We start from the raw sequence: 24,741 nt of genomic DNA on the forward strand, positions 1-24,741 counted from the left end.
ACCAACATCCATATTCCAAAGATATTTTAGGCCTTAGATGTGTTTGGTCTTAGTTCGGGTTATGGAGGGTAGAGGTAAGGAGAGTCATCTTATATGGGAGAAAAGTTGAAAAGTGTCCAGTTGTATGCGCTAAATAACAGTTCAAAAATCCTCCACAATGGCGCTGGTGGATGCACAGGGTATGGTATGAATGTAGCAATCGTAGATGAATTGAAGTATGCCGAGTTAAAAAATTTAATGTCATTATCGACTAAAGTAGTTAATTATTGAGAATTTCAACAACTTACGTTGTACAAAATATTGTGGTAAATATAACCTTACTTCCTTGTTTATTTTTCAAGCCTACTCTAACAATATTTATATTTGGCGCTTCCTTTAAGAGTTACCTTGATGCAAATGTGGCGCCATCCTAATTTAATACATTTTGACGACACTTTTTCATAAACACAGATGATCCTCCTTACCTCTACCCTCCATAGTTCGGGTGTGAGTGAAGTTAATAGGTACGTAATTTCACTGAGAACGCCAAACTAAAAATTCAAAAACTCGAAGCCTACCGGGCTTTGAGTTTATAGTTTATTACCGGGTATAGCGGTAAAGGTATAACGATAGAGTTTATAACGGTTCAAATCGGCACAATTTTAAGCTGTCATTTAAATGACAACTTAAAACTGTGTCGATTTTAATATTAGATTTTAAGCGTTATCGTGAGAGGCCTGCGAACTATATTTGATATAATATAGACCCTATTTCTGTTAAGATTTATTAAAATGCAAAATAATGAAGCAACGATTTTTACAGTTTTTTATCTGAATCTACATTGAAGTCCGAGGATTTTTTTAAAAGGCATTCACACGTACCACTTCAAAGAGCCTACTTACACTTTATCTTCTAAGTCTAATAACTACATCTTATAAGTTGTAGGTTTAACTTAATGGCTACTCAAACTCAGTTGCAAATAAATAAATTTATTTATTTGCAACGGGTTTATAATATGTATCTTTTCGAAATCCTCAAAAAGAGGTCTGCGATGCCCGATGCTTAGCCCTGGACAAAAATTACACCTGGTGGACGTCACGTGTTGACACAGCCTAAGATGGTTAACAGTCCTGTTAATATTATGGCAGTTATATTAAAACCACGCCTCTAATCAAGACGCATGGCATGACTACGACGACTTCCCAGGCGATGTGGGCTTTTGCGGTTAATTTGCTCTCATTTTTTTTTAAATAATTTGTCGTTTTCAGAACTCATGATCAGTACTATATGAAATTTAAATGGGATTTTTTAATTATTTCGGGATAAATCCCCTTCGAACGAAAACAAAAATATGAAAATCTATCTACATATGACAAAGTTATGACCAAACATAAAAAAAAATAAACATCTGAATTTATAAACCCCTCCTTTTTAAAGTCATTTAAAAAACTAATTGCTACATTTTCTGTTGAAAAGTAATTTGACACTTTCAATAGCAGATGATCGTTATCGACTGGGAAGTGTTAGTTACAGTTCAAATTCCTTTCAACATTGCTATCAGCGCAAAAATTTACAATATAAAATGGCATCACTATGGAGATGTATATTACCAGTCCAGCGTAGTGTAATTAATAATTTATATCTATCCTCTATTATACTGTAAAATAGAGGTCAGTGACTGCATGCAATATTGGCTGAATAAGGGTTCTGTATGCTTCTAATTCTGTTTATGGCACCCACACTATTAAAGCGAAAAAAATATAAGCCTGTAAAGTGCGAGTTCGATTCTCACACTGTTTTATTATAAACCTACTGAACTTATAAGATACCGAATTTAATAGGCTCGCTTACATCTTAGAAAATCTGTGGCAAAGACTAGTAGAAAAAATCGAATATAATATAAAAAGATATTTAATAGCTATTATTGGAGTAAAAAAATTTAAGCTACGGGTCCGCTTACGTTAGTCCGCAGATGAGTTTTGATTTTCTAATTTAAGTATATATTTTTTTAATGCAAAAAAATAAATAAAAATCCTATTTTACTAACGTTGAGAACTTGCCTGTGAGTTGTTAGTTGCAGCATCTGTGCATATGAGCATAGACTAGGATTTTTTTGACACTTGACACTCAATTGACAAATGAAACTATGATTTACACAACTTGACAGCTGATCAAAGAAATTTGTCGTGTTTTTACATCACTCGTCTGGGTCTGAGCATTGTTCAATAAAAATATAAAAGTTTTCATAAAATATGAAAAAGTAAATTTTCTAATGTGTGCTTGTGATACAATTGAAAGGCATTATTCTGTAACAATATTAAATGTGAAAAGTTTTATTTTGTGACGACTGGAAAGTATGGTGCATGATCGTTCGCAAAAATGAAGTGCAGTTTAAATAATAAAACCAAAAGAAGAGTATCAATAGAGAGATAAAGTTGAACAGAGAACGATGGATGATGAAGAAGCTGATTTGCGTGAGCAAATATTCCACAACAATGTTCGAGAGCAGATAGTAAGCTTCGATCTGTTATTTTTTATTCATCACAATGAATAGAACATAAACCCTACGCTTCATTTTATTAATACATGTTACGCTTGTCCGTAGATATTCCTGCTTTTGTTTATACTTCTGTACCTCTTCTCGTTTATGCTAATCGAGAAGTTTCGTCACCGGGACAGTGAAGATTTATTGAGCTCTGATGAAGACGAAGTAAAGGTGTACAGGATAAGTTTGTGGCTGTGCACATTTGCACTGGCGGTATCCCTAGGCTCAGCACTGTTGCTGCCCGTGTCGATAGTCAGCAATGAAGTGCTTATATTGTACCCAAATAGTTACTATGTCAAGTGGTTGAACAGTTCTCTCATACAAGGTAAGTGAAAGAAAAATTCCTAATCGCATTGCCTAGAATGTGAGTACATTTTGGCATCATACATTGGCATGAAATCTAAAGGTGTTATGCACTTTAGCAATGTGTATTAGAAATATTCATGATTAATATTTATGCAATTATTCTAATCTCAAAAACTTAAGGATGCCACTGCTACAATCTCATTGTTTGGTGGTAAAAAGGTGTTTGATTAACAAGATTGTGAAATTTATGAGAAAGGTTACAAAAGTATATCTTGTAAAAACCAATAAAAGGGCAACATTTTGTACCCATGCTGCCTTTGCAAACTGTTCCACATTTAAAATCTTTTTAAGTATCTTCTCTCTTAAATTAATGGTTAGTATTTCTTGTTAGTGATAAAAGCTATAATAGACAAATCTACACTTATTTGTACTTCAAACCTTCAAACCTTCAAAGTGGGTCCTATCCCTTTACTTACACCAACTAACATTGCTTACCCAGCGCAATTTGATATTTTTTGCTGCTGCTACTTCCATTACTACGATAAATTTAATTTAAAAATTTGTTTCAGGTTTATGGAACCATGTGTTTCTATTCTCTAACCTCTCGTTATTTGTGTTCCTGCCATTTGCCTATCTATTTTCGGAATCCACTGGGTTCCCTGGCTACAGAGGTTTGAAGGGACGCGTCTACGAAACCTTCATTGTGCTGGCTCTACTAGGAGTAGTTATGCTTGGTCTTGCTTATGTTATATCCGCCTGGTTAGAGGGTGACAGATCCAGTCTTGATGCTTTATTAAGTAAGTGAAATGGATTTATGATGTAAATTAATGCTTAAGGAATTTTCATGTATTCTTTTTCCTCTCTCTATTTCCGACAGGGTGTTTAAAGTTTTTTGTATCTGTGTGTGTGTGTCTGTCTGTGGCATTGTATTTCCCGAACGGATGAACTGATTTTGTTTTTTTTTAATTTTAAAGGTAAATTCATCGGTAGTTTTAGTGATGTTTGTTGAAAATTGGTCCAAGATGTCCGCGGCCGCCGCCACAAAATGCCGGATAACATATTTTTTCGCAATTCCCTCATGGGTATCAACTAAAAGGGCTAGACTAATAGAATACTATACACTATGACAAACGTCAAATCCAAGATAACCGCCACAAAAAAAAGGCGAATTCATTTTTTCCACAACTCTCTAAATATGGGTAGGTATTATTTGAAAGAGCTTGACTAGTAGAATAATGTACGCTGTACGCTGTACGCTTGTTTTTTTATAAATAAATTAATGAAAATACTTTATTCCTTAAAGCCCATAAAATACAAAAAATACGGTAAAAACAAGTCAATACTATACATACACAGCAACAACAGAGGAGAGTAGATAATGAATATAATATATAATGTGTAAACAATAGTTTCATTACTTTCTATGATGGACAGACATTGGAGGCTTTTTGATAGGACCCCGTTGGCATCCTTTAGGTAGAAAAGATAAATAAATAAAATAACTTTCTCTTTTTTTTACTAAGTTCCATAATTACTATACGATGTTATAGTGGTTCGAAACACTATATCGACCGAGATTGCTTGTAGCGTCAATATCTCGTGCTAGGATTCAGGATGCATATAAAAAGGGTCAGCAGAACAATGTCGTGTGTGTTGAGTGTTAAAATGAATGAATGCAATGTAAACTAGTCGAACGTGATTCCTAGTTGTTTGTGCCTAATTGACTGTGCAATGCGCCTCTATTGTTTCGTGGCCAATGTTTCGTTGTGACCTCGGGGTGTGTAATATCGTCCTCAATTGGTATTATGTTTGAAAACGCGTCTAGATGATCGCTTTTAAACCATCATTATTCTTAAACTTATCTAAGAAATTCGTATGAATACTTATTATTTATCTAAGCAATGTATGTTTTACAGTTTACTGTATGTTTTTCACATCTTATTTGTTTCTATAATTTTTTATTTACGCACAATTATAACCATGTCCACTTTAGCATAGGTTTATTATAACGTTTTTAGTAAAAATTGGTGGCATATTTTTTTTTTACTTTATTATTTAAAGCAAATAAAAATACGTCATCAATAAAGTAAGGTATTTAAAAACTCCAGACCAGATATTGCCGGCCTTCATTGATGATAGTTCGTCAAGTCGATCTTTTTAAAAGAGTTTTAATTCTTGGCATCGTATGACAAACAAAAAACCTCGTTAATGATATAAACCTAAGCTTCTCGTGGTTAAACAACATAATTTTAAAATAGTCAACGCGTAATTATTGTTGTGCTATACTATATACTCATTTACTAATATAAAAAAAAAACTACAACTACAAACAAAATGCAAAAAATTATTAAAAAAAATATATTAAAAAAGTTTTATGAGGAAAATCGAACTACATATTTGAAAGACGCTTAAAAACAGTTTGGAACCGAGAATCACGATATTATCGACATGCGTTCAATGGCCGTAACGATCTTGATTTCATTAAGTATTGCTTATCTGTAAAACACTGAACATAACACTGTTTGGGTGGTTACTACCTAGGTATGGCAGACCGACTCGTTAAAAAACCAGCCAAGTTACGAATCCATACGATGTATTTTTTTTTTGTTTAAAGATAATTTGATTTTATTACAATTCTACACGGACATTGATATTATATATTTTCGATTGTTCTTTGTATTTGTGCTCAAACACCTACTTTCCTGTATAATTTTAACCGGGAAGTACCTAGGTTTTAATAATCAGCCGGTGAATAACACTTTTACTATGAAAATGCGCCGCTAAAGTCTATTAGTAGAGCTTTTAGTGACAGCTCGTCCGGGGAAAGTAGGTACTGTCGCTAATCGCCATGGCGATTTCTGCCGCTAAGCAGCATAGCTCTGTTCCGGTCTTAAGGGTGTGGTTGTCGGTGTTACTGCAGGCAAATGAGGCTTGACACCTATGCCTCAAGTTGATGGACACAGGCCGGCACTTTGTTCGACGTTTTTCTTGCTTGTATAGACGATTTACAACCGATTTAATATTTTTCCATTTACAACCAAACAGGTAGGTACCATCTGCCTGGTATATTAAACTATAATATAAAATAAAAAAATATATTTTGTAAGAACTTTAAATTCTGCAGCGAGACCATCGACTTTTTAATTCGGTATATAAAAATAATTTTATACTTTTCCAAGTAGTATATAAGAAAAAAGTTGTGGTATACAGACGTACGGACGAACAGACGACGAACGAACTGATTCTTTACCGAAGGGTAAAAAGAGCGATTGCTTAGTTGGCATCGAGTTGTAGATGTTGTGACGGTCAGACAATCTGATAAAATGTCGTGTTTAACACTTATATTACACTTGCTAATAAAACTGATTGAATGTAACTGTTGCATTTATATTTTCACTTTCTATGAGTGTAGTCAAGCGCGAAACTATTTAGAATTAAAAAAGAGCGTAGATACGAGTCGTTCGTCGTTTAAGAATATGGAGAGTACAAGTGGAGAGAGTACATACATTATTTTAGCTTGGTACTCTTACCAAGCTAAAATAATGTATGCCCAATCTTGAGATTTTCGAGATAAAGTAAAATGAAAATTTAGCAATTAATGAAATTATTATCAGCTTTAATAATTTTACTAAAATTAAGTTTTACTCCGATTTATGTTTTACTACGATACTGAACATATTAGCAGTGCGCACGTTTGTTTCCTTGAATAAGTCGCAACTGTGCTTAAAGTTTTAATCATTTTCAGCTGTATCTAAACGGTAAAGCTCACGGATTATTATTGACACTAAAATTAATAATAAAACCATTTTTGGACTCTCATCATAAGCCCGAACCAGACAAAACTTGAATTATTTAATATGGTTAGATTTTTCCTTCAGTGTTTTTTAAACTCAACACATAATTTTTTTTTATGTTGGGCCTTTGAAGTCCTGTCGTTCATGCATATATAGCTAAGCACAACGTATTTTTGTTCACAGATTTATGGACATATCTGCCGTTCTTGTACTCCTGTGTATCTTTCGTCGGTGTTTTGATGCTGCTTGGTGAGTTGCTTAAAATGTTTTATATATATTTTTTTGTAATTAAAGTACAAGGTCGCACTTGATTGCAATATCACCTAAGATGTTAGTGGACCAACCTGTTAGGGTTATGAGAGTAATGTTACCCATAACCCATAATCGATTTTTACGCGGAACCGTACCGGAAATCTACAGCTTTATGAACTCTCTGAGCACTGGCGCACAAGTGGAATGGACAATACACACATCGCCATCTAGCCCCAAAGTAAGCGCAGCTTGTGTTATGGGTACTAAGATAGCTGTTGAATATTTTTATTAATATAATACACATAAAATACTTATAGTATATAGATAAACGACCGGACACTGAAAAACAATCATGTTCATCACACAAACATTTTCCAGTTGTGGGAATCGAACCCACGGCCTAGGATTCAGACCTCAACTGTCAGACGAGGTCCAACTTCTACTATTCCATGTTCCCGTGCTCGTGCTTTAGGAGGTGGACCCCTAAGTCATATCGCCTGTTAGGGGATATAATCGGGAGATATAACTTTTGTCTCCTGCTAGCCCAGCAGGAGCGTCCCACCAGACCAGACCAGAAATTCCCGAAGTTAATTATAAGATGATTATAAAACCAGAACGCTCACCTCTGCACCAGTGAGGTTTTTCAATTTGAATAATGTCGAACTCCCAAACACGCGTCGAGAAGCTTCGCCACGAAAAGCGTTCAAAACAAACACAAATAAAACACGTGAACTGGTATTGACCTTGATTTAAATGTGCTGTTGATAGCCAATACAAAAACAATGCTAGCGAATGCGAAAATATTATTTGTGCACTTAGCGTTTCTTCAGAGCGAGGTTTATAAATGTTCTTTTTCTAGTAGAAGCGTCTATGCTAAATATAGGCGGTTTGAATACCCAAGGCAACGCACGGCCGGGGGTCAAACATTCCAGTATCACTTAGTGTTTTGAGCGTCATCCTCAGCCTAAAAATGATTGCTGAGCAAGTTTCTCTGTCATTGAGGAGAGGGATTTAGATCATAGACCCAACACAAGGCTCCAAAGTTTGATGGCCGACTGGCGCAGTGGGCACCGACCCAGCTTACTGAGTCCAAGGCCGTGGGTTCGATTCCCACTACTGGAAAATGTTTGTGTGATGATCATAAATGTTTTTCAGTGTCTGGGTGTTTAGCTGTATATTATAAGTATTTATGTATACTATCATAAAAATATTCATCATTCATTTTAGTACCCATAACACAAGCTACGCTATTTTAGGTCCAGATGGCGATGTGTATATTGTCGTAGTATATTTATTTATTTATTTACTTAATGTAGGTTTGTGGGCTTAAACAATTTTTTACTATCCCATGTAAGTGACGAACACCGGCTACAACGGTAGCCCTCCGAGACACGTACAATAATCGTCGCAAATTATGTATGGTCGATATAGAATAGGGTGGCGGCTGACGGATTTTGGTCTAGTAACTGGTCCCGATAGTACTGAACACATAATATGTATAATACTTTATACGATGACGATGTTTGAAAACCATGACTATTATTATGAAGAAAAAGCTGATTTTAATAAAATAGATTTAGCAGTAGGATAGAATAGAATAGGGCATAATTTACTTGCTCACTGTTTACACATAGAAGGTATAGTAGTAGTGCTTTTTGTAATAGCTCGACCGGGGACTTACTATTGCCAGCCTTATTTCTGCCGTCAATCAACATTTCTGGGTTCCGGTAGAAGTGTATGGTTGCAGGTGTAATTACAGGCACATACGACTTAGCACTAAAATCAGTTTGGCCCGTCAATTATTAATATAAAAACAAACTGTCTAAACAAACCATAAATTCTTTGAGATAGTATTAGTGAAACAATTTTTATGATAGAGATATTTACGTTAAAACGCACGGGTTTGTTATATTCTGTAAAAAACACAGACATTAAATCAATATCTTTGCTCGTAAGCTAGTACCTATTTTTATTTAAAAAAAACTGTTAAAATATTTTAAACCGTTCGATTTTAGCGAATATCAATTTTCTGTCCACGTTCACTTTTGTAAATTTCTGTATGTAGGACATCCATTTTTTATTGGGTTATAATCCTGATTAACAAGATTATCGTTATCATTTACAATTGGTACATCGATACATAATTAGTACTTACTAAAATTACTTCATACTGATTAATAACATTTCAAAGCAGTTGCCTACTTTTTACGATACTTGTTCGTGTCTTTATTACGTAGAATCATTGCCCGTTATCTTTTCCTTATTAATATTAAGAAACACAAAAACTTAAATTGCTTATTTATATTTTTAGTTCATGAAAAACGGTATGGAATCACTGTTCCTTATATTTCCTTAAAAAGAAACATAATATCTTTTCGTTTCATTATTAAATTACCAAATAAGATTATGATATCTTTTTATTGCGATACATATAATACTTACCCTTGACCTTCTTTCTGCACGCTACGTCTATTTTTCTATCAATAAAACATATTTATCATATTTCATTACTTTAATTTTAGCATTTACAGTAGGGTTTGAAACTAAAATTAATGACTACAAGAATTTGAAAATGGAAACTACTGAAAAACAAAATATACTCGCTGAAGTTTTTCCTAAAATTCGATAAAAGGATGTAGAGAATTCTACAAATCTCCCTCTTCATCTTCAACACCTTCTTTTTTATCCAGAAAATATTTAATAAGATCTTCGTGCTGTGGAAACTTTTCATCTAACTCTGTCCTGCATTCCTTCAGTTTGTCAAATTCTTCTAATTCCTTATAGGCCTTAGCTTTATACAGACGCGCCTTAAAGCTATTCTCATTGAGACGTATAGCCCATTCGCAGTCAATGAAAACCTGTAGAATGTTTACTGTTATAACTGTAACTGATAAACAAACTAATAAAACGAATAAAACTAATGTACGTATAACTATAACTAATATCTATAAACCATTTAAAAATTAGAATTGTAATGATCGTTTTTTTTAAATATATTTTTCGTTGTTGAATAAACTTCTTATGTACTATTTGTGAACTCGCTATCCTTACATAAACTGTTTCGTTTCGAAGAATGGCGTACTGTTTAAGTCATGTATTAAAATATTATTTTGGTCCATAAAAGAAAAAAAAAATTTAATGAATTCAGTGTCAGCACGGCTATGACATTTCTCCACGGGGAAAGGGCAATTTGTTTATCTTCTCACATAGTAAATAATATTCTGAATGCGAAAGTGTGTTTGTTTGTTTGTCTTTCCATTACGTCGTAACTAAACAACCAATCTACTTATTTTTGGCACATAGGCGAAGGGAGAGTATGAAACGGTTCCCACGGGACTTGTAAAATCCGTAATAAACGGGGACGAAGAAGAAGCCAGTAGTTTTAGAGAACACCATGCTTATTTCTGCCAGTCTGCAGGGCGTGGCTGCTGGTGAAAAAAACTGGCACAAGAGGCTTACAGGCTGAGATGTAGGTGTTAGGCCTTAAGACCTACATCTCAGGTTGATGGATACAGGGCTACACTTTGCAGGTCGTGTTCCTTACATGCCCTACGCAGTATTGCTCTGGTAAACCACATGTGGGCCTTCTTCTTGGTCCGTCAACTATTACTATATAAAAACCTTGAAAATACCATATAAACCCCTGGAAAAGCATTACGCTATAATACTAAAGTTCTAAAACACAACGCCTGGGACTTCACAAATCAATTTAAGTACGCGGTATATCGTAACTTTTTCGCTAGAATTTAAATGGCTAGTAGAACAAAAATCATAGTATGTAGGTGCATTTACGATAAATTACATGCAAATAAAAAATAAAAAAAAAACCGGTTGCTGGTAGGTTTGTGAAAACAAAAAAAGTTACTTGATAGACTAAAGTGTCTATGTTCGCGTAAGATTCTACATTTAAATATCCTTTATCTTGATAAAATTATTGTTTTTAATCTGGTGCCTGTGGTTCTGCTTGCATTATACAAAAACAAGATGTCCCTCGCGGTTTGACTTCGTGAACTATGGGTCTTAATGTAATGCTATACATTTTCAGCATGCCTGTTGCCATTTTTCTGCATTTATTTTGTTTATAAGGATTATTATTTTATGATTGATAGTCACATTTTAATTTTCAAATGGTGCAAGGATTATTAAAATCAATTTTGTAGCTTCCGAGTTTAGCAATTTTGTAGATTCAAACAAATAAATAGTTCCTCTTAATAATGTTATTATAGATTCACTCTTTAACCTCCTCAATAAAATGTCTAACGAATATCGGATTGAAGCAGGCGTTACTTTGCGGAAATCCATGATATATTATCAAAATTAAGCTTAATTTGCTATACTCCGCGAAAAGCAGGAGAATCTGTGTGGTGTGAGGTATAAGGATTGAAGAAATTATAAATTACACCACACAGATTCTCCTGCTTTTCGCGGAGTATAGCAAATTAAGCTTAATTTTGATAATGTCTAACGAAGATTATACTTGATTTGAAATTTGAAAATATTGTATTATTATGTATAATCACTAATTAGTATAATTAATGTAATACAGTATTTTTTGTAAGTCATTATACAATTCGCATAGCGGCCTTATTTATTATCATTAAAGTTACCTACATGTTTATATTAACTTTGACGTAACCGAATTGTTCGTACACGTTTTACTTATTATTGTTTGATTCTTTGGTCTAGCTATGGATCACGAGGTCCAATCAAGAGTCTTAGATAGGGATTTTTTTTCGATTTTCTCCATTTTATATCATCTGCATACCCTGTGCATACCCTCTATGCACGCCACTGCCTGCGATGTTTTGCTCTTTTTATAGGCGGTCAGTTTCAAACTAACTATAAGGTGGGCCGTCGTCTTGGTCAGTCAATGATTAATATAAAAAAAATTGGATCAGCGTTAAGCGTCTGTGGTCTCTTCCTATTCCTATGAGATAAGCTCTGCAGTGCAATGGGTCATGAGGTTGTAGTTCAAATAACGAATGAGCGATAAAAGTGCACCATTTAAAAAACAAGATAGCTGTTTAATACTTTGCTACACAAATGTATTCCATTCATCAAAAGCCTATAGCAGTCTAAGGCTGGACAAAAGACCTTTGCCAACGGGACGGTTTGCCCATAATTAAGACGCTGGGCAGACGGGTTCGTGATCCCAGTAGATAGTATCAGCAGCACATAATATGACGCTATTGCCCGTTCTCCGTTATATTCCCTATTTACTTCCCACGGGAAGAGGAGTATTTTATTTTATTTTTATTTATACACTTTATTTGTACACCACAAATAGGAAAAAAAAAACAATGGACACAACAAAAATAAACTTAAAAAGTAGGATACAAAGGGCGGCCTTATCGCTTAGTAGCGATCTCTTCCAGGCCTCAACCTTAGGATTAGGAAAACCGATTGGTGGGGTGTATTATTATAATATACAAACTTACTAACAATTACACACTAATACTTATCAAGATTACACACATACAATAATAATAAATATAAAAAAATTGTATTGTCATTATACGGCACAAAAATAATTATGACAGCTGTATTATGCCTGCCCTCTAATAGTAAATAGAAAATAGAGAAATGTTAACCTCGTGTAAATTGCTATTTGCCACGACTATGATTTGTTCAACAAACATTCGAGTCGTTTGGTTTGAACTTGCGGTACCTCATTAGTTGGTTTCTGCGATTTCATTCAATTTCCTACTTTCACACAGTGAAAATTCTGGTTTGCAATCGTGGATACGAAATGTGGTGAGAAATATCACGCATCCGCCTCCTTCATCCCGCTTTTCCTTACCTGATATCTACGCCCTACGAGAAAACTCAGACAATAGACCAAGTGTTTTTTTTAAATATTTACTCGTAATAGTTTGGCATTCCCTGGCAAGGCGGCTCACAGTGCATACCTTATCATAATTCATAAGCTTAATAATTGAAAAAGCTCGGTCAAAGTAAGTACATCATAATTACCAAGCTTGATATTTGACAAAGCATGGGGCTTTGTCAAATATCAAGCACAGTGCAAACCTTATCATAATTCTTAAGCTTGATATATGACAAAGCCCGATCACAGCACATACATTATTCACAATTCCTAGGCTTGATAATTGTCATTGCCTGCAATGGTACATACCTTATCGTATTTCCCAAGCTTGATATTTGTCAGAGCCCGGTCGCAGTACATCATTGCGTTGTCCTTAACCTGTTCGATAGCTCGGTTGTAACAGGAAAGCGCCCTATCGTACTCTTGGCGACGGAAAGCCTTGATAGCTTGAGTCTTGAGAGTGTCGGCCTTCTCTTTGCGAATCTTGCGGTCTAAAGCTCGGCGGTCCGCATCTTTGCCTACTTCTGCCATCCATGCGTCTTTGTCCATTTCTCCCTAAAATTACAGTACAAAAAGTATATATTTTCAAACTATTGGTACGAAAAAAAAATACTTCAAAAGGTTATATTTACATTAATTTTAAATACACCGACTTCAAGGTCTAGAACTTTTTATTTTTAAAATGTTTCAAGTTATTTTGAAAATTACAATGAAATTACGAAACTCCTACAACAGCGAATCACTTAGTGCAATAGGTCTCCATTGCACATTGGAAAGGGTTTAGGTCTCCTGTCACATTGGGAAGGGTTTAGTTAGTCCGCCACGCTTGCCTAGTGCGGATTGTAGGTCTCTTCACACACATTTGAATGGGGCTAGGTAGTCCGCAACGCTGGCCTAGTGCGTATTGTAGGTCTCGTCTCACATTGGCAAGGGTTTAGGTAGTCCGCCACGCTTGCCTAGTGCGGATTGTAGGTCTCTTCACACATTTGAAAGGGGCTAGGTAGTCCACAACGCTGGCCTAGTGCGGATTGGTAGTCTTCAGTCTTCACACGCCTTTGTGAATGTTATTAAGTACTCTCAGGCATGCAGGTTTACTCACTATGTTTTTCTTCATCGTTAAAGCAAGTGTTATTTAATTGCTTCAATTATAAAACTCACATAACTCCGAAAAGTTAAAGGTGCTAGGAATCTAAATCGTTCCCCCCCAAAGGGAGGCGAAGTTTATCACCACTCCACTATCACATCTCTACTAGGCTATCATTGCTTTTTATTTAACTAACATACTATCAAATATCGCAAGACAGATTTGGCATGGAAATAGATTTTTTTAATGGTGAAAGCTAAATATATTATTTTAAAAGAATATATTTAACAAAAGATATACATTTACATATACATGTATGACCTAGGCACTAATTAACGATATATAAGTATTTACACTTATGTGTTTTAAAATATATTTTGGCAGCTTAATATAGACATCGGTCATCGTGCTGCATACAATTAAATAATTATTTATTTATAGGTACATTTTTCGCATTTAGATTTGCACATGTCTAGATATATAACAATTTAAATAAGTATCACGAAAAAATATCGGTTTTCACGATGAAGTTGCCACCGTTTGCCTACTTGTTATTGACAAATACAGAGTTACGAACACACAGAAACCGTGAACTCGACTTGAAGCATAACACAACTCCACTTTGTAGTGTTTCTCAAACAGGCGCGGTTAGTCAGCTAATTCTAATTATTTTACCTCTAATGTTTTTAACTATTATGAAACTTTATTAGTCTACACCGTACTAAGTGTTTACTATGACAACCCTATTGAGGATAAAAGACCGACACGCGCATAGTACCTACGTTACGCTTACGTAAAAAAGTGACAGGAGTCACATAAGTTTTAATTTTGCATGTGATGTTAAGGGCTATATCTGATTTCATTCAGTAAAAACTATAGCAATGGTTTACTCAAAAACTATTAGCGTTTCGATTAAGTCTCAGAGACAGTAAATAATATACCTCTAAAGCCTCTGAGTATTATTTCGGTTTTTATTTAAACGTTGTATATAATATAAATAAATAATAGATTTTAACAAAGAATTTAGAAAAATAATACTACCCCAACAGTGTGAGCTTTGTGATCTCCTCACAATTTTTCAAAGTTCAAGACACCGCTGCTCAAACTACAAAAAAATATGTTATTTGATTGTTTAGGTACAGAAGGAGCGCCTAGAGGTGCACTTTCTCTGGACTTGGACCCAGGTCGGGAAGCCCTGCTCTAAGGCATAAATCGATTTTCTATTACGAATCAGATTCATCCGTTTATTGATGGAGCAAACTACTTGAATGCGATTCCAGTTTAGCATTCCAATGGTAAAATCAGTTTAATAGAAATCTTGGCTATTGCTAGGTATGCGCAATTACGCAATATTCAACATTGCACTGTCCTGTTTCGCTTACACATAAGATATTGGTAGGTATAGATTTCTGACAATTCGCACCGGTTTGTTTGTCATCAAGAAGCCTTAGTTTAGTTAGTTTTGTCTTGAAAATGTTTGTTTGACTGGTTAACTACAGTAAAGCTTATTTCTGACGCCAAATAGCATTGCTGTGAAGGGGTGTTAGCTGACATCTTTGACCGCATCATCTATATGCGATTGCTGGCACAGTGGTAATTTTGAGTGTGGTTTCACTTTTATGATGGATAAAATAAATAAACGTAACATAACGTCGGAATAGTCATAGTAATAATGATAAAAAAATAATGTTTATTTAGAGACATTTATTTATTTATTTATTTATTCATTAAGAGCACTAACAACATGCATATTACACATTTCACCCATTCGTAAGCATACACACACACACACACACACACACACACACACACACACACACACACACACACACACACACACACACACACACACACACACACACACATACACATAAACGCACTAATAAAATCTCGTCGTTTATGCGCGAGGGAATAGAAAGTGCAGTCGGTTGAAGTGTCGCAAAACACTTCTTATCTATAACGACGTCATTAATAAATCTTTTTTTTATTATTAAATACCTTCATCGAAATATAAGATCTCTTCACTTGGATCTATAAAGCACAGTTGGCTCTATTTCTGTATGCCATATGTTTAGCTCAAAAAGTAGCGGTAGGTGTATCGAGGCAATAAATTCATCATTTAAAAGTATCGACTAAAAATACGCTGTTCGCTGTGTCTTCTAAAACGAACGGGAGTCTTTACGTGTTTGACCGACAATATTTTATTTTTACGAAACGGTTCTTATATCTTTGCTTTCCAAAAAGGCCCGCATTCAAATGCCGGTTTAGTTAAGCTGTAAACTTTTTTTTGATAGTTATAATACTGAAAACCGGTTTTAGAAATCAAAAGCCCGACTTCTATATAGGTCAAATGTTTTCAATTCGTTAATTTACACCGATTTTCTCACCGATTGGCTGATTAATTAGCTCTCAGATAGGTCCTCTAAAATTGAAGCTTCGTTAAAAGGAGTCCAATTGTCTTCTTTTAATTTTGTTGATGATAAGTTATATTGAGCAAGAATGTGAATTTGCAATAAAGTGCCAAAAATAAAAATATTTTAAATTCAGTTTTCAAAGCCGCAAAATTAAAAAAAAAACGGTCAAGTATCAGACGGACGCTTGGAGGTTTCTGGGAAGAAACTATAATTATTATAGTACCTTCCATTACCGTATTATATTGCAGTGCATTTGTAGTTATATATTTAGCTTATAGAAAAATCATAACTAACAGGTGATAAAAAAAAAACCCGGCTAAGTTTGTTGTGGGCTCTTTTTAGACCATGGCGCGTTTGGAACCCTCCTAGCTTTATTTTTAAGCAACGAATGCAGTATCAACTTCACCTAACATTAGTGGTAACATGTTAAATGTTTGAACGCTTCATAAGTGCCTGTGATAAAGGTCGACATGAATAAAACATTTTTAATTTGAATTCTAATTTATCTTTAATTTTTTGTTCATTTTCACTGTGCACGATAAAAAGCATATTGGTTAATTAATAGTTATTAAAAAGTAATGTACATTGTACGTTTCATATTAGATACATTCTACGTTTCGTATTAATTCGTGTCGAAAATTTTTACACGCAGGTATTTAGAAGTAGGGCGATCGTTCGTTTTATCTTTATGCTACTTATTTGAAAGATATTTGTTATAGTTCTGCAGTATTAACGATATGTTTGTATGCTTTGAATTAGTAGTGGAACAATAAATATACTCCATTTGATTTCATATTTCTCAGGGTGTTTCCTTATGAAATGTTGATGCATAACTATATTCCTATATAACCTTCACGGTTATTTCGTAATTCGGTTACACGTTGTATACATAGGCGTGTTTCCATGTTTTCTCGCATTACATAACTGAGCCTTCCGGTCTCTGAAGTGCGTATGATCGATAACAGTTTTCCACTTTTTCTCTTACATACGGACTTATGTACTTAGCTTTCCCTTCGTGTTTAGCTTTACTACTCGTCAATGTAGGCACCTATTTCTTAACTGAGTACGCACTCGTTATATTCATAGCGATGCACGCGCCAAACTTTCACTGACAAAACGATTTGTCTTAACTATTTATATGCTTTTTATATGCGCCAATCGATTATGTGAGCTAAATGAATGCTGTAGTACTAGGACAATGAATATATATATAATAATATCTTGCAATAAGTGTTCATCCAGGGTCACTGGTACCTCTTTATTAATTTCAATTAAGTTGTTTTGGACTTTTTGTGTATGTTTGATTGAACGTAAATTGGATGTTATGAAAAACAAGAACTAAAAACACTTGCTTTCGGACCTTGGATATTATACCATTGCGACGTTCTGATAATCGTATTATAAGCTGAGTAAGTAGCAGTTATTTTGAGGTCCCATAGATATTTCTATTTTATACTAATTCGTGATTCAAAAATGTTTCTTGTTGTTATTGTTATATAGAGGTTAGGTTAGTCAAAAATTTGTTGTAAAGAGGTAAAAAATAGTTTTATTCACCTCAACTTTGTTTTTGATTAAAGGTATTTGCACTTTTTAGAAATTTACTCTTATTGCAATTCAAGGGGATTATGAAGAATTTGTTAAATCGAGGAAGTTTTTATATTGAGGTAGCTACGTTAAATTAAGGTTGCACTGCAATATGAGAACAATGAAGTCGTTCGGTGGTTCAGTCAAGAGTTAATTTACGATTGCTACGCAAACACTGGGCCGCTGATCATCATACATGTACGAGTACATTGTATGGGCGCGGTAGAGCCACAGATAACCCAATTTACATCTACTGTAGGTACTATTATAGTAAGTAACTTATTTGTCCTTCCTATTTGCGAAGCTTGCCTAATTCCTAGTGCTTGCTTAAAAGCTATTTTATGCGGCTATACTTAATGGTATTTAAATTTAATCAGTCTGGTATTACAAAAAGATCTTAAAAATAACTACTTCCATGGCCACTACAAAAGATATAACGAACTACCTATACTGTTCCATTTTGTATTGAATAGGTATAGATGTCTGTTTTAATTTTTTGGCCATTTTATGCGAACCCTGTGCATCCTTGATCAGCTTTTTGAACGAGAAGTAACAATATTTCAAAAGTTGTTTTATCCAGTTTTGTTACGGTAGTTTATGAAATATGAGGAGTAATCCCTACTAATATTACAAATGTGAATGTAAGTTTGTTTGTTACGCTTTCACGAAAACTACTAAACCGATCTTCATGAAACTTTTTATACATATTCTTGGAGGTATTAGAAATAATATAGTATAAAAAAAAAAATTTAATGAAAAGTATACTTTTAGTGAAAAAATCTCAAAATTACATTATACATATATTAGACTATGTAGCAGTACGCTGCCTCCCAAAATTACGCGGGCGAAGCCGCAGGGCACATCTAGTAATATAATATAGTAATAATATACTTGCATGGTGGTATGGGCATTAAATGTGAAGGGGAGAATACTGAACAAATGTTACCCGATGAATGTTAAAGTGGAAAAACATAGAAGAAAGACGAAGGCCAAAGAAGAGATGGATGCGTGTTAGGATATAAGTATAAGAGGATATATGTATGAGAGGATATACTACTTGTATATCCTGTCATACGTATATCCAAAGGAGTTGATAGTAGAATTTATAAATCAGCTAAACAAGAATAAAAGCACATGTTATTCAGTCCACAAAAATACTGTGGGGATTATGGTCAGGTCTTCGATCGAATTCTAATTTCGTCGTGAATATTATACAAACAAACATCATCATATTTCATACAATAAATACGGATTATCTTTAAACCCTAGGCAAATCAAATCAAACTGTAAAATTATCAGCATGCATGCGTTCACTTACGAAACGAAACGAACCAAAGTTACCGACATAGCTCAACAGGTCGCGTAGCTGAAGTGGCAATTGGCGGGGCACATACTCGTAGGTCGGAGTGTCTATAGACGTCCCAAGGAGCTGGAATGATGACCTTGCGCCACCGGTAACGATGTTACATATCAAACGAGTCGCAGGGAGCCACTAAACCTAAGCGTCACAAGACCGTGTTATTTGGAACTCCCTTCAAAAGATATGTCCAGCAATGGACGTCCATTGGTTGACATGATGATGATGATGCGTTCACTGCTGGACATAGTCTTCCCTAGAGCTCGCGTCCACATACGATGCGTAATCCAGTCACTTCTTAAGGTCATCGGCCAACGGCCTGGAGGTAGTCCTATGCTAAAATGCTTATTATTTTATAACTTACAGTGTCTTTCTTATCTAGTGATCGGAAAGCTTTGTGATTGATCACGGTTCGATCTCCCTTCACCTTCATTTTCACATCCTCATCCAATATGACTTTGCCTTTAAGGTACTCGTCAGCTATGGCTGTAGCGGCATCAGCTTTTCCTTTGTCACCGCTCGCCATATCCCTCACCAACCCGGATACTTCACCTATCTTCTTCATGAAGTTGTTCCATTCTTCATTCAATTCATATTGCTGGTTAGTCTTGAATGCAGGGTTCGATAATCTTCTGTTTACACTCATTGTTTATTGTTAAAGATACAGTATTGTTTGAATAAGTCTCAGAAATCTGTGTTTATTTATGTAAACGAGATTGTAGCTATTAACGCGTGGCTAGCGATATTGACATAATTGTTTGCATAGTTACCGTTGTCAGTCGAGTCTGCTGACATGACATTTCGTAGTGTTGTTTGTAAATAAAATTAAAAGTATTCAATAAATTTGTAAATAAAATTAAAAGAGGTCTGTATGCAAACACTACATTTAAGGACATGTTCAGTGAAGATTTAATATTTTTATACTAAGCCTCTTATAACTTTTCCGTGTTTGCGGGCATTTAAATTAATTAAAAATTATAAGCAATATATTAATTACGTGTCTACTGTCTAGAGCCTACGTTGTTGCGTAGGATAGCGAATGCCGCTAAAACTTTTATGTGATTTATTTTCATTGTCTGTTATGATTTTAAAATAAATCTAGATTAGAAAAGTTCCTCAAGCATTCTTCCGATTTATTTTAGGCAACAAAAAAAATGACAATTTGACTAAAGTATGGCGTAACGAGCGTTATAATTTTGCCCAATTTGTTAGTCTGTCTGTGATATGTTAGCTCCGAAACCGGATGAACCGAAGGAGTGTTAAGATAAACATCTGCGAATGCAGCCGTTTGCGGATTATAAGCTCTTTTTGGTTTTCGTATTAACCCAATAGGGGTAAAAAATTAAAATAAAGTAATTTTGATATTTTATCCTTCGTTCATCAGCAACTTTCACATTTATTACATGAGTGCAGTATGTCGAAGACGCTGGCATGCACGTGATAACTTAGTAGAGCTGTTTACGAAAGAGCTCGTCCGGCGAAGTACTACCGCTATGCTTATTTGTGCCGCCAAGCAGCATTGCTATGTTCCGGTCTGAAGGGCGTGGTTGCCGGTGTAATTACAGGCATAAGAAATCTTAACCTGCCGCCTACGTCTCAGATTGATGAGCATAAGCCGGCACTTTCAGGACGTGTTCCTTGCATTCCCTGTAAAGTGTCGTTTATAAGCGATGGTTTGCCTTTTACCATACCATTATACCTCTATTGTTTATAAATTGCTACATGCACATACATAAGAGACAAGACGCCCCGGCGGGGCATTGCAATAAAATAAAATTTGTCGAAATTATTTTTATTTCTTTACTTAATTTAAATTTTATATCAAAATTAAAATTTATTATTACAATTGATTTAAATATTAAAATATGTCAACTTAGAACTAAGGAAAAAAAAGAAAAAAATTTGTTAACTTAAGAATAATTTCGATTTACATTTATTATAGAATCCATCTGCAGGGCTAGCACAGGCAGGAGACAAAAGTTCTACCCCCCGATTATATCCTCCTGACAAGGGATATAATTAACGTGTCCACCTGCTAAAGCATGGGAACATGGAATAGGAGAAGTTTACCTTTAAGTTAGTTTAAGTTTAAGTGTTTATTATTACACATATTTTATTCTGATATTGAAAACGGTAGGAGAAGATATATTTTTATCCTTTCCCCGGGGATATAATTGTCTCCTGCCCATTCAGACGCCCGCAGGTTGGGCGTCTGACTTGTCCGTCAATTATCACTTAATATAAAGAAAAAAATAAAACATAATACCTTTACAAGATTACTTTATCAATATTAAAGACTCGTTTCATTTATTCATGACAATACTTGCACCATCTGTGCAAATATTATCATCAGTAAATTTGTTTTCCCAAGAAAATAATGATATCAAATTATGCAACACCATGGATTTATTGAGTGTTTTTGAGTTATACTATTATTTGAATTCTTTATGAAAATCAAATCAGATATATATAAAACATAATGAAAACATAATAAAATCCAGCGAGCTAGCATTCATCCCCCGGCTATATCCACTAACAAGGGTTAAAATTGACTTGTCAACCTTCCAAGTAACAATTCCACGATATCAGGGAATAAAAACGAAATGAAACGTTTATTTGGATATTACTTCCACACGTCACCCGAGCGACCATGCTCGAAGAGTGGATAAAGCTGTGGGAAAAGATTAAACACTTTGTTGTCATGTCTCCTGCCCATTCTAACCGTGTTGGTACAATAAACTTTTCTTTATCAATTTTCGCAGTATTCACCCCGCTTGGTTTCGTGAGACTTTTCGGCGTGGTCGGCGGTGTCTTGGTCAAGCCCCAGTTCCTAAGGGATCTCAATGAGGAGTATAATGTGCACTCGTGTGAAAAGCAGACCACGCAGCGACGTATCAACAATTCGCTTGCTACAGGTGAGGTCAATTAACGTTTTCTTGAGTCAATAAACTAAAAAACACGCAAAAGCGGGATTTTTAGTAGATTTTCTTAAACTATTATTGTTATAAAAGCTAAATTAATCGGTAACCCATTCACCATTAAATTTGTAATATTAGAGAAATCGACTAGAAATACTGGTTTGAAATTAAAATTAACATGATTCCTGTACTGATTGTCGATAGCACTAGAAGAAAATTATATAAAATAAGAAAAATCTTGAATGAAATAAACTTATCAAATTAGTGTATTGTCATCGGTCCTCGTTATACCTACAAAGTTTGAACGGAATCAGACATTTTGAAGAGCGTCAAAATCAAGTCTAAAAGAGTCGGTTACAAACATACAGGTGAATGAATGTAAATGATGTGCCCTAGGGAAGCACTTTACTACCAGTCTACAAGGCGCCGATGGCAACCTAATGGTCTTTTTAGGTAAATAATAATTAATCTCGAAAGGTGGAATGTGGTAAATTGTGCAATTTCAAACAAAATTACTTATGATTAATAAATAAATAAATTATTGTCGTAGTATATTACTACGACAATTAACACATACTACGATGGATGGGTACTAAGATGGATGTTGAATATTTCTATGAATAATATACATAAATACTTATAATATACAAATAAAAACCCAGATACCGAAAAACATTCATGTTCATCACACAAACATTTTCCAGTTGTGGGAATGGAACCCAGGGTCAGCAGAATCGCTGCCCACTGCGGCTCTCGGCCGTCAAGTAATAAAGACTCCTGACTACTCATATTAAGGTTCATATAATCTTGTTAAAACAATAAACTGTAGGTAAATTGATATGAGATATCTCTGTATTTTCATAAATTTGCCAAACCATTATTTACTACAAAACTTGTGCTAACGTTGAAACAACACTAGACATAAACATTTAGTTAAACAAGCGACACACAAACTTTCACACTCCACAAACCACTTGCATTAGAAATTGGTTGAATGGTTCGAAATCTAGAAGCGACTTGAACAATAACTAGAAAAGTGAGGCTGTTATTGTTCATTTGTTGCCTATCTTTTAAACACAATAATTTTACTATTGCCAAATTACACACCTATTAGATAGAGGTTTCGGTGAAAGCTTTTGTATGTTTAAGGCACGCTAAGTGATCTATTCTTTTTGATCGAAGGTAGACTTACGACAGACTTAAAGCAAAATAAAAAAAAGTATACTTCTCGTCTTTTTTATTTAAATTGTAAAATAATGTTGGAAAATAGCTGAGCTGGCTTCTTCTCGGTTGTATCTACTTTCCGAGCCGGTGGTACCGACACTAGAAACTGACATAGGTACTTGACGTTTCAAAAGTGTTTATATTAGGCCTTTCGAAAGAAATGAATGCATCGCTGAATAGGGTACCCCCCCTGTTGAAGAATTTTCTTGCCGGAATTAGAGGTAACGGCCTTAACCCCTTCTCAATGTAGATGGAGCCCCTGCCATTAATAATCACTCCAAACTGTCCCACATTAGTATCTACATAGCACCCGTGTGCAGCTGGCGCGGGTCTCTACTAATTATATATTATAGTCTTCAAATCTACATAACAAGGGTTTTATCATATAAGATTGAATTAGATTTGTAGTCCTAACCGCTCTAGGCCCCAGGCCATGTGCCGTCCCGTTTCTCAGCAACATCGTTATAAACTAGATACTTAATTGTCCAGTAAAATTTACCATGAGTGTTTTTTTTTCGCACGATTTACCGCCCTTAATATCTGGCCGTCCTAGGCCCGGGCCTACTGGGCCTTAGTGCAAATCCGCCACTGAATTAGGCATATTAAACCAAATAATCAAATACATACATTACGTGCATACCTACCTATGTAGGAAGCATCTTACTTCCTCATATACCCAGTTCTACTAAAGAAATAATATGTCGCTTCTTTGTATGTTGTGTTTGGAATTATATTAAAAACATCTGCATATCATCTGCGAAAGGTACCTATCAAAAGTAGTATTATTTAGTAATATGATTCCAAAGGTAATTCTGGACATTGCACAAGTTTAAAGTATAAAACGTCATTTATGACATCAAGGTTACGGTAAAATTGATGAATTTTTAAATGACAATAACTGACAAGGTTGCTCGGAAGCAGACCTATTCGCTGTCATATCTCGCAAAATAGAATAATGATATTTATATTGTAAAGTGTTGATGTTGGAAAAGACCAATTATTGCTGATGGTACAAGTAAACTAGAACTAGATTGTGTTTTAAAATATCATATGAAGTAGGCCTATACTTGAACATAAAATAACACGTTTGTGCCATATTATATGCCAGACAAACGAACAAATCTTATTTGAGTTTATTGCCCGATAACGTTGTAGGTATATACTCATCAAACCTTGGCCTTTGTTTACGTCAGTGAATAAGTGGGCACTCTGTACAAAATATGCCATTATAGGTACTATTGTCAGTAGAAGGTCAAAGAACATTTGCGTTAGATACTTATAACTATTTTATTTCATACTTATTCCTAGATGTTGATCGTGGGCAATCGCCTTCGTTTCCGTTTTTTAAAAATCGAAGTATAATGTTTGTTTTCGAAGTATAAAGTTGTTTTCTCGGTAAGTTTAGGAATAACCATGTATGCGTTTTGACTCCAGGATATGAATTTCACTATCATTAA

The 24,741-nt window shown here is 34.8% G+C and overlaps 2 protein-coding genes across 3 annotated transcripts in view; one reads left to right on the forward strand and one right to left on the reverse strand.

The window, feature by feature from the left end:
* Positions 1-2,158: 2,158 nt before the first annotated feature.
* The window catches only part of LOC120626167 (protein Lilipod), a 35,769-nt gene continuing 13,186 nt past the window's right edge, over positions 2,159-24,741 (forward strand). For both annotated transcript variants that reach the window (XM_039893528.1, XM_039893529.1), the window contains exons 1-5: positions 2,159-2,491; positions 2,585-2,849; positions 3,400-3,627; positions 6,808-6,873; positions 21,905-22,057. In XM_039893528.1, coding sequence (XP_039749462.1) covers positions 2,429-2,491; positions 2,585-2,849; positions 3,400-3,627; positions 6,808-6,873; positions 21,905-22,057 — 775 coding nt within the window. In that variant the 5' untranslated portion in view covers positions 2,159-2,428. The remainder of the gene's footprint in view (positions 2,492-2,584; positions 2,850-3,399; positions 3,628-6,807; positions 6,874-21,904; positions 22,058-24,741) is intronic.
* LOC120626169 (tetratricopeptide repeat protein 12) lies at positions 9,420-19,896 on the reverse strand. Its single transcript, XM_039893531.1, has 3 exons — positions 19,507-19,896; positions 13,013-13,258; positions 9,420-9,734 (listed from the first exon to the last, which is right to left on the reverse strand). The coding sequence occupies exons 1-3, from the start codon at positions 19,786-19,788 to the stop codon at positions 9,522-9,524; spliced, it is 741 nt and encodes a 246-aa protein (XP_039749465.1). The 5' UTR covers positions 19,789-19,896; the 3' UTR covers positions 9,420-9,521.

This window comes from Pararge aegeria, chromosome 9 (genome assembly GCF_905163445.1).
Source record: "Pararge aegeria chromosome 9, ilParAegt1.1, whole genome shotgun sequence".
Taxonomy (NCBI): domain Eukaryota; kingdom Metazoa; phylum Arthropoda; class Insecta; order Lepidoptera; family Nymphalidae; genus Pararge; species Pararge aegeria.